At 38.9% G+C, this 11,078-nt stretch overlaps 1 protein-coding gene across 1 annotated transcript; it reads right to left on the bottom strand.

Moving 5' to 3' along the window:
* Positions 1-461: 461 nt before the first annotated feature.
* SMIM28 (small integral membrane protein 28) lies at positions 462-4,021 on the bottom strand. The gene is made up of 2 exons (XM_069597990.1): positions 3,911-4,021; positions 462-848 (listed from the first exon to the last, which is right to left on the bottom strand). The coding sequence occupies exons 1-2, from the start codon at positions 4,019-4,021 to the stop codon at positions 462-464; spliced, it is 498 nt and encodes a 165-aa protein (XP_069454091.1).
* Between the last annotated feature and the right edge of the window lie 7,057 nt (positions 4,022-11,078).

Genomic DNA, 11,078 nt, shown 5'->3' with positions numbered 1-11,078 from the left:
TTTTTTTCTCTCCTTCTAGAACTCTCCAAGCCTCTTCACACAGAAGTGAGACTATGAGGCCCTGGACAACTTGCGTAGAAAGAAAAGTTTTATTTGGTGGTTGAAGTAGTTATCTTCGGCTTATCAACATTTTTCTGTTTTCTTTCTCTATAGTGTTAGTTCTTACGTTCCCTAGTAATTCTTTTTTCCCCTCAACTCATATTAGAACTTTTTGTTTTTCTTCTTATAGAAGAGCCCAGTCATTGTTAGAACAACCTGGGGAAAGTTTCCCCTAAGGAACTTGAAAATGAGTTAACAAGATTGACATTTGTCAAGCTCCAGCCCCACCCCACCCCCAACCCATTCATCCCTGTGTCCACCAGTAACAAACAGCTTCTTAGGTCCAGAGGCCCTTGTCCCCCTGCCCAAGTGGGCTATTTGAAGGGGGGAAGGCCATGTTCTGTATGGTTTTCAGGACCAGTTTATATTTGCTTATCCAGTCCAGGTGAACCCACTCCACACTGAATGCCCGCATCCAGAGCCTGTTCCCCAGGAGCATCCTTGGTGGCCTCCTCATAGGAGGGCGGTGAACACACCTTGGAAAGAAGGGCAGCCTCCGGGGGCAGTGGGGAGTAAGGGGAGGTCTGCTCGCTGCTCCAGGGTAAGCTGGGCAGGAAGTCGGTCACCTGCCCCGCAGGCGGGTGCTCTGGGAGGTCCAGGCCAGAAACCTGGCCCTGGGGCCGAGGGGTCTGACAGTGGCGATACAGGAAGAGCAGTAGAAAGGCCAGGAAGAGCAGAACGGTGGCTGGAAGAAGGATGAACAGGAAGGGCTCCACATCCTCCCGGGTGGAACTTCTCTTCTGGGTGCCCTGGAGTTGGGGGACAGAATAGAATAGTTAGAAGATGGGGAAAGAAGACCCCTGGGGTTCTAAGGTTGGCCTCTGTCTTCATTTCCTATTCTACCATCATTTGGGCTTCCCTCATAGCTCAGCTGGTAAAGAATTTGCCTGCAGTGCAGGAGACCCCAGTTTGATTCCTGGGCCTGGAAGATCCCCTGGAGAAGGGAAAGGCTGCCCACTCCAGTATTCTGGCCTGGAGAATTCCATGGACTGTATGGTCCATGGGGTTGCAAAGGGTTGGACACAACTGAGCGACTTTCACTTTCACCATCATTTACTCACTCTAAAAATCACTCTAATCTTCATTCATGCCAATGAATTAAATTGTACTTATAGAGTATGAATTCAGAATGTCAAAAGTACATGAGGATACCCTACAATATTTCCACTCAAGTAAAAATATTAGAATAAGGTTTAGTTGATAGGTCCATCACACATTCATTGAATGAGAACTCTTACTATTTATGTACTTTATTTAGAATTAGACCAGTAATGTTTTATGCTGCACAAGGGTCATTTGGAACTTCTTTGATTCTGGAGTAAAATCTGACATTGTTACATGCTCCTATGACCTATAAGTAACATTTGAAATATGATTGGATAGCCAATGCTTATGATGATTGAGATTGTGAAATTCCTTCAGTTTGTTTTTGCAAAATTTGGAGGATAAATATAGAAATTTGGAACTCAAGAAAAAGAATTGCAGGTAAATTTTTGAGTAACCTAAAAGGTATTGATTTGATAGTATCAGCTTATAAGAATAATGATGATTCTTGATGGAGTAAATAATATAATAGGCACAGAATGATACTCCAACAGCAAGGTATGAAAAAAGAGGTCCTGTTCCAAATTTTGTAGACATCTCTTTACATAAAGCTGCTAAGAAATAAGTATTAAAATGCTTCTCCACTCACAATGCATGTGAATGTTAGTATCTACTACTACAGAGGCAAAGAAAACAGTGTAAAACTTTATAATTGTGTTTTAAAAAAACAACATGCTAAGATTTACTGATTTAAAATAAAACTTACACTAGTAAAATTACTAGAGCTGGGTTTTTTGCTTTGGTTTTGGTGAAAAGAACAAATGTTTTGCTGGTCTTAACGTTTTAAGAGACTGATTTATCTAGAGTTTTTTTGTTGTTATCTTTAATTCCTAAAGAATTTACAACTGTGTATGCTATTTTGATTTGAAATTAGATGGTCTATTTAATATTTATACTGTTAGATATTTTGTTTTGGTAAGATATGAATTATGATATTTTAGCTTAAAATCCTTGCAATTTTTTAAGGTTTTCTTGAGCAGCAGAGCATCGTCTTTGGGCTTTGACAGCTGTGGTCTTGAATTCCGATATGACCTTCTGATATCTGTGTGACCATGGGCTATTCACTTACCTCTTTGATTCTAGTTTTTCTTCAGTATGAAACGACAGTAAAATCATCTTTTTTTGAAGGTTGGCTTGAGATTATAATGAATCAGCGAACTATGAATTTGTTCTGTTTTCTCACACATAATCTAGTTTATCAGAACTCTTAAAATCTGTTATGATAAAACAAGGACTTTGATTATATAAGCTTTAAGAATAGATGAACTCAAAAATAAATTTACTACAATTATGAAAAAAATCAAGTTGGAGTCAAAAAGCATTTTAAACTATGTTTATTTTTTCCCACTAGATAAATGATTTAAAATGTTAAAGCTATTATCTCTTAATACTTAATCACTCTTCAACCTTGATAACCACGGACCATTTTGTATAATTGATTTTTCTTCTTTCTCCTTCAATAAATGTGGGTACTAATAGTTTCTAAACCGTTGTGGGCATCAAATTTTAAATACTGTTATACCCTCTAAGTTCCATATGCATTGAATATGAAGATACTTAATATTCTATTTAAAAGTTTTTATGTAATCCTCTTACTTTATACCACTAACAGTATTAGTTGCAAAAAATTAAGATGCTACTGTCCCCTTCTGTAATCAGTACTTCCATTAGGTGAGTCATCTTGTTCAGATATCGATACTTATACAGCAGATTAGGACAATTTCTTGAGATAAAGAACTTTTTTTTTCCCCTAATTAAGAGACCATGGAGGTATAGAACAAATTTATGATGGTATCTTTGTTTATTAAATGATTTATAATATATTGGTTCAAATTGTTTTGGATTTTTTTTGTTTTTAATGCAGAAAGAATGTCTTTAGTCAAATATTCTAAACAGTTCATTCCCCTCAAAGTGGCTTTTTAATATTTCTCAAGGACTTTGCAGTACAGGAATTACTTTAAAGAAAAAGGCATTAGAAAGTATAACTGCTGAAGGATATATCATATATGTGTATAATTTATTTCTGTAAAAATTGGTTTTAGAGAACTTAAATACCAGTCTCAACCCTCAACTTTCTAGCAAACAAGAAAATAGGTTTCTTCCCTCTTTCTTGTGGGACAGTGGTATCACTCACTTTTCCCGTTGACCATAAAATTAATTCTGAGTTTTTAGGTTTCTATAACTATTTTTCCTTAATGAACCCTCAGATTGGGACTCCTTTGGGGATTTCCCAGATAAAGCAAAGCAGCTGCTGCATTTCTTAGAGGCAAAACCTCTTTAACTCTTTGCTGCCCCTCCTGAAGTAAGATCCTTGGCTTCTTAGAAACAGCTGGAGGGCCAACGGGAATCTTTCTTTTTTTTGTTGTTTTTTTAAAATGTAGACATTGCTTACTGAGCAAAAATGCAACCTTGTCATACTCAGACAAGAATTTCCTGACTTCTGCCTTCAAGTGTTCTTTTATATATTTGTTATCTCAGGTGTTCTTAGAATATTCTGTGACAAGTTTTACTTGAATTTATCATTGTCAAAAGAATCCAGCTTTCAAGTTACCTCCTTACACCAGGTCAAGTCAGCGAATTCATATTTTTGTCACACCTGTAATGCAAAACGTTGCCACTAAGTTTTCCTAACAGTATAGGCGATGTTGGTTTTAAAGCTAACAAGGATATTTTGGGGGAAGAAAAGGCATAAGTTGTAGGTACAGACCTGCAGCTGAGTTTCCAGAAGAGGGAGGCTGGGTTCGCTGGTTAACCACTCGTACGTTCCCCGGCTGGCGTGGCCAAACTTCCCCCAGCTGCTGCCCAGCAGTGCCCGCATGCTTTTACTCGGCTGGTGCCCTGGTCACCCTTCCACCTCGCTGCCCAGATCTCAATGGTGCTGCTGCTTCTTGGCCCACATCCAGCTTGGGTGTGTCCAGCTGATGACTCTTGGTAAATTTGTTCTCTGATGAGGATCAACAAGGGAAAAGAAACCAGCCAGAGAGACCTCTGAGGACTATATTTAAATTCCGTGCCTCTGGGTTTGCTTCTGTGGCCTTTATCATATAAGCATGGCATCAGATACCAGACACGGAATAGATTTCAGACAGATGTTCTTTGCATTCATGTTATTACAGTGCCGCAAATGGTCTCAGTGAGTAAAGAGCTATTTATATTTGATGTAAATAAGACCCTCTCCCTTCCCTTACCACACCCCTCTCCAGAGATATAGCTGAGCAAGAAAAACTACCCAACCTGAATTTCCTTTAATTATTTCTGGATTCTGTGGTACAGAGAGAAGCGGGTATTTGGTAGAGAAGCAAGACTCATTAATTACATTTTGTTGAATTATTTAGATGAAAGATCCTAAATGATAAAATTGTACAGAAGCCAGAAAGACAATAGCTCAGATTGTTTGGATGGAATGTTTGCTGTTTTCAGTTTTTTTAAAAAAGTCAAATTACCAGTACCTACATAGTCTTCCTTATTAACTTTATAAAATTATATCAAGCAGTAAGAAACTTTCAGTTTACATATTCACTGGGATGTTTAATTCTACATACATATTGAGAACTTAACATTTAAGACATGGCTGTTGGATTCTTCCTTTTAGTAAACTTTAACTTCAAATATTTACTCAAAATGTTACAACTCAATATTGCAACTGCCAGTATTCCTATCCAGGCATCATTCAAGTGATTGTTATGATGCTGAAGTCATATTTTTAATGGGATTTTTTTTTTCTTAATTAAGATTCTTAACATTTGGCCCATGGTGATCTATGGATAGGTTTGGGGGAGGGTGGTGAACTTTCTGAACTTTTAGATACATTTAATTTTTGTGGAAAGATCCATAGTTTTCATTACATTTGCAAAGATAGCTGTCCTCCCCAGTTCACTTTGGCACTTTGTCAAACTTGTGAGAAGGGATTTCACTAAGATCCCAGTATGTCAGTCAGTATTCTACTGTGGAACACCTTTGTCATTTCATGCTTTCCTTTCTTACTGTAGAATTAGTTGATTTTGTGCTTTCAGTTGACACGTTACCTTGTTCCATGAATGTGTTCCTGTTTTAAGTCAGTCCTGTATCCCCATATTGAAACATGAGCACCGAGGAGCATCTAGGGACCACTGCACTATTTTACTTTTCTGCATGTCAATGGCCTTGCCAACACTGTGCTCTTGACCTCTTCTCCATCTTACCTACTTATTTAAATACCTTCCTTTCTTGAGAAGCAGATTGGAAATCTGGACCAAATGCATTAAATGTAAATCTAATGTTGACCCTCCTCCAGCGTTGAATGAACCAGACAAAACTTCCTGCTTTTATGAGTACATTTTGAGGGGACCAAGAGAAACAAATATAATTACATAAATAACATGTACAACATCAAAAGGTGATAAATTCTATGAAGAAAAAGCAGAAGGAGCAGAGTAAATGCTGAAATCGGGGAGGCATTTTTAAAGTAGGAAGGCAATTAGGATCTCACAGCATAAGTGATATTTGCATACAAAGTTGAAGGGCTCAAGGGACTGAGTCATGAAGATTTCAGAAGGAGGAGCATTGCAGACGAAGGGAATAGCCATGCAGAGGCCCTGAGACAGTCACATGCATGCTAAGTTCTCAGAATGGCTGGTAGGTCAGAGTGGCTGGAGCAGTGGGCCAGGAAGAAAGTAGAAGGTAGAACACAAGGGTGGGGAGGATACGTGGAAGGTACAGCACAGAGTGCAGGGTTTATAGATCATTTTAGGAATTTCAGCTTTTATTCTGAGTAAGATGGAGAAGCCATGCGGTTTTGAGCAGAGGCGTGACAAGATCTGACTTCCATTTTAAAAGAATCACTCAGGCCTCTGTGTGGGAAATTGATATAACAATTAGGGGCAAAAGCAGGGACTCTTGAGAAATAGCAGACCAGATTAGTATTTAGAAGTGAAGGTGGTGAGATTCTAGATATATTTTAGAGTCAGCAAGATTTGTTTGTTCTACTGCTAAAGGTGGTAGAAGATTGAAAAATGATCAAGAAGAATTCTGGTTTAGACTTGAGTGATAGGAAGGATGACCATTGGAGGGGAAAGACTGGATAGGGCAGGTTGTTTTGTCTTTTAAGCAAGACAGGTAAAGATCAGGAGTTGAGTTTTGGACATGGTAAGTTTGCAATATATGTGAGTTTGAGTATTTGGAGTTTAGGAGTGAGAACTGGACCACAGATAATAGAACCCATTGTCAGGGTGGTTGTTACTCAATTGCTAAGTCATGTCCGACTGTTTGCAATCCCATGGGTTGCATCCCTGTCCTCCACTGTCTCCTGGAGTTTGCTTGAACTCATGTCCATTGAGTTGGTGAGTCTATCTAACCACCTCCTCTTCTGCCGTCCCCCTTCTCCTTTTGCCTTGAATCTTTCCCAGCATCAGGGTCTAGCATAAAGTTTTGTGAGATTTGAATAAAATCTGTACTTCATTAATAATAGTATATCACATGTAATTTCCTGTTTTTTTATACCATCTTTAATATTACTGCTAAAAGTCTAGAAAATTTATTAGTGATTTTAAAAAATTTGAATGAGGTTTGAAACTTCTAATGAAATATTGTTGTCTCTGGTGTGACCTCCAATTTATTAATATATGCTTAGCCGACAGGGCCAATAGCCTGAATTTGCTGTAACTGCTTACAGAAATGCTGTAGGGTTTAACTCTAGAAAGTTATACCTGTGTGGATTTTAGCAATTAAAGTCTTTTTTATTTTTTAGAGTACATGATCTTTTTCATTTTCTCTACACTAAAAGACAGGACACTTCCTATTTCAGTTAGCTTTTCACCAAGACTTTTCTGCTTAGGACTTGGATAGCTTAATGTTAATTATAAACACTGACTATAATAATTCTGAGAGTTTGATTAGCTACCTCTGAAACTTCTCTTAAGTATTTGAGAACTGAGGAGAGAAGAGTTTTTCCATGTTGTACTTAATTCTTTTCCTTTTCTCCTCTTTTTTAATATTGACTTGTTTTCACCTATTTCATTTGATCTGTTTTTTCTTAATTTCCTTAAACTCAGCATTGTCAATTTCCTATTTTTATTTTCAACAACTGCCAAGATTTTCTGGTTTCCTTCTGGTTTGCAGAACTTATGAGAGTTTGACTTTGTGTTACACATTTCATCTTCTGGGCCAGTGATGGAGAAAAAGCCCTTGAAAACTCAAGGTGAGGGAAGATTGAAATAAATGAGATATGCCTGTAAAATGGTAGGGTTTTTTTTTTTACATTTAATTTCTAAGCTAGTAAATACATTTGAATTTTAGTAAACTTGTCAGTGCACTTTCTCAAGATATAATTATAGGAATTAAATAAACTTATATTTGATTAGGATGACCGAAAAACTAATCAGCAGATGGCAGGCAGCACTGTGACAGATCGCTGCCTGCATCAGAGTCCATGGAGGCCCAGGGGTTCAGCTAAGGGTCAGCAGATTTGGCCTTGGTTTCTGTTCAGCTTTGGGCCTGATAATCTGGAAGGAAAGACATAAACAGTTTGATTAAGTCCTTAGCAATATGGATTAAAAAAAAAACCTACCTGAGAATGATGTTTTAAAACCAACCAGGTATGACAATAAAAAAGAAATTATTGATACAAATTTACTTTCGAAGAATATGAACACTTATGGAAAGGGAGGTTTGAGCAAAAGGTTTTTAAAAAACTTTATGGGGGAATAATATCAAACAGAACAAAGATCTTGTGTGTTCAGTTGGAATTTTGACAGTTTTATTCACTCCTATAATCACCACGTGAAACAAGATATAAAACATTTCCATTATCCTAGAAATTTCCCTCCTTCTGTCAATTATTTAAAGTTTTCTATCTACAAAGTATTTTTTTTAACATTTCAATTCTCCAGAAAAATCAGGGAGCAGGATATATGAAATTTATAAGCTTACTGCGTTCTCTGGCTATGAATTTGAGTATTTTGAATCATTTGGCCTTTGGTTTTCTGAACCAGGAATCAAGGAAAACCTCAGCATATTTAAAATAGAATAATGATCACAAATGTGTAGAAATCAAATTGATGAATTTAAAACAGGAACTAGTGGGTAGATTTTAGATTAAAATTTCTCATGTAATTTGTCTATGCATGGTTTATTTTTAAAAAATGTCTTATTGGAATATAGCTGATGAACAATGTTTATGATAGGTTCAGTTCAGTCGCTCAGTCATGTCTGACTCTTTGTGACCCCATGCAGCATGTCACGCCTCCCTGTCCATCACCAACTCCTGGAGCTTGCTCAAATTCATATCCATCGAGTTGGTGATGCCACCCAACCATCTCATCCTCTGTCGTCCCCTTCTCCTCCTGCCTTCAATCTTTCCCAGCATCAGGGTCTTTTCAAATGAGTCAGTTCTTCACATCAGGTGGCTAAAGTATTGGAGCTTCAGCATCAGTCCTTCCAATGAACATTCAGGACTGATTTCCTTTAGGATGGACTGAGTCCAAGAGTCTCCTCCAACACCACAGTTCAAAAGCATCAATTATTCTGTGCTCAGCTTTCTTTATAGTCCAACTCTCACATCCATACATGACTATTGGAAAAACCATAGTTTTGACTAGATGGACTTCTGGTGGCAAAGTAGCGTCTCTGCTTTTTAATATGCTGTCTAGGTTGGTCATAGCTTTTCTTCTAAGGAGCAAGTGTCTTTTAATTTCATGGCTGGAGTTACTGTCTGCAGTGATTTTGGAGCCCAGGAAAATAAAGGCTGTCATTGTTTCCACTGTTTCCCCATCTATTTGTCCTGAAGTGATGGGACCAGATGCCATGATCTTAGTTTTGTGAATGTTGAGTTTTAAGCCAACTTTTTCACTCTCCTGTTTCACTTTCATCAAAAGGCTCTTTAGTTTCTTTTCACGTTCTGCCATAAGGGTGGTGTCATCTGCATATCTGAGGTGATTGGTATTTCTCCCAGCAATCTTGATTCGAGCTTGTGCTTCATCCAGCCTGGCATTTCACCTGCTCATAATAGTTTCAGGTGAACAGCAGTGGGATTCAGCCACACATGTACGTGTATCCATTCTCCCCCAAACCCCCTCCCATCCAGGCTGTCACATAACATTGAACAGAATTCCATGTTCTATACAGTAGGTCCTTGTTGGCTATGCATTTTAATTATAGCAGTGTATGCATGCTGATCCCAAACTCCTTAACTATCCCTTCCCCCACCCTTCACCCTGTATCTGTAAATTCATTCTCCAAGTCTGTGAGTCTGTTTCTGTTTTGTGAATAAGTTCATTTGTATCATTTCTTTTTCGATCCCACGCATAAAGTATGTCATATTTCTCCTTCTTTGTCCAACTTACTTTACTCAATGTGACAATCTCTGCTGCTGCTAAGTCGCTTCAGTCATGTCCAATTCTGTGCGACCCCATAGATGGCCTCCCGCCAGGCTCCCCCGTCCCTGGGATTCTCCAGGCAAGAACACTGGAGTGGGTTGCCATTTCCTTCTCCAATGCATGAAAGTGAAGTCGCTCAGTTGTATCAGTCTCTTAGCGACCCCATGGACTGCAGCCTACCAGGCTCCTCCCATGGGATTTTCCAGGCAAGAGTGCTGGAGTGGGTTGCCATTGCCTTCTGTGACAATATCTAGCTCCGTCCATGTTGCTTATGCATAGCTCTTTGTTCATATATATGACAGGGAGAGTGGGTTAGATGGGATGGAAGAACCTCATGACTTATTCTATACTTGAAAGTGAAAGTGAAGTCGCTCGGTCACGTCTGACTCTTTCCGACCCCTCTGTCTATGGGATTTTCCAGGCAAGAATACTGGACTGGGTTGCCATTTCCTTCTCTAGGAGATCTTCCCAACCCAGGGATTGAACCCGGGTCTCCCGCATTGTAGGCAGATGCTTTACCCTCTGACATAATTATCATCTATTTTTCTTATGGTAACTCTTACAAGAATTGTTACTAATTCTGTAGATTAGGAAGTTAAGGCTTGAATTAAAAAATCTTGGGGAAAGTTTGTCCAAGGTTTTCCAAGAGGATACAGTTCCAGGAGCCAGGTCTGAATGTCCGAAATGCCTCACTTTTTGTGAAGCAAAGGAAGTTTAAATGACAGAAGACCATTCCTCTTTTAACAGATGTAGCAGTCTTATATTTGGGGCACAGTCCTAGAGATGGCAGATGTGTTATGACCATAAATACAAAGCCTCATAGGAAAAGTTAGAACTCGTATTCTCTTTTTAGCATCACTTCTTTTTTGACACCTCCCTTGATTTGCCTCATTGCTGGACACAGTCAACCACCACCTCCTCTAAACTGCTTCTGTACCACGTGTTGGGTTGGCCACAACTTTTGTTTGGGTTTTCCTGTAACGTTTTGTGGAAAAATCCAAAAGAACATTTTGACTAACCCAATATATGGTTTTGTTAGCTCACATGCTATATTTTGTGTTGAAACTGTTTGAAGGTCTTTCTTTACTTCACTAATAGAAGACAAAGAATTATCTTTTAAGTTACATTCTCCTAAAACTCAGTCGAGTACTGACATCTTATAGGCACTTGAATGCTTTGGGTAAAATAAGGTGCTGTTTTTTCATCTTATGGGACTTCCCAGGTGGCTCAGTGGTAAAGAATCTGCCTGCCAAGGAGGGAGATGTGGCTCCAATCCCTGGGTAGGTAAGATCCCCTGGAGGAGGGCATGGCAACCCACTCCAATATTCTTGCCTGGAGAACCCCATGGACAGAGGAGCCTGGTGGGCTACAGTCCATAGGTCACAAAGAGGGTTAGGGTTAGCTGTGCAAGCACGTGTATACACACACACACACACACACACACACACATACACACACCCACCCACCCACCCACCTCACTCTCTTAATTCTGTAGTGATAAAGGCAAGTCTACCTTGCTGTTCT

The sequence above is a fragment of the Ovis canadensis genome, chromosome 8 (genome assembly GCF_042477335.2).
Source record: "Ovis canadensis isolate MfBH-ARS-UI-01 breed Bighorn chromosome 8, ARS-UI_OviCan_v2, whole genome shotgun sequence".
Lineage (NCBI taxonomy): Eukaryota > Metazoa > Chordata > Mammalia > Artiodactyla > Bovidae > Ovis > Ovis canadensis.
Note: the sequence above shows the minus strand (reverse complement) of the source record. Positions and strands in the feature narration are given on the sequence as shown.

Excerpts from the sequence above, each read along its gene's own strand:
- SMIM28 (XM_069597990.1), bottom strand. The coding sequence starts at position 4,021 with ATGCGGGCACTGCTGGGCAGCAGCTGGGGGAAGTTTGGCCACGCCAGC. Across the intron at positions 849-3,910 it reads TTCTGGAAACTCAGCTGCAG|GGCACCCAGAAGAGAAGTTC; the intron begins GTCTGTACCTAC and ends CCCCAACTCCAG.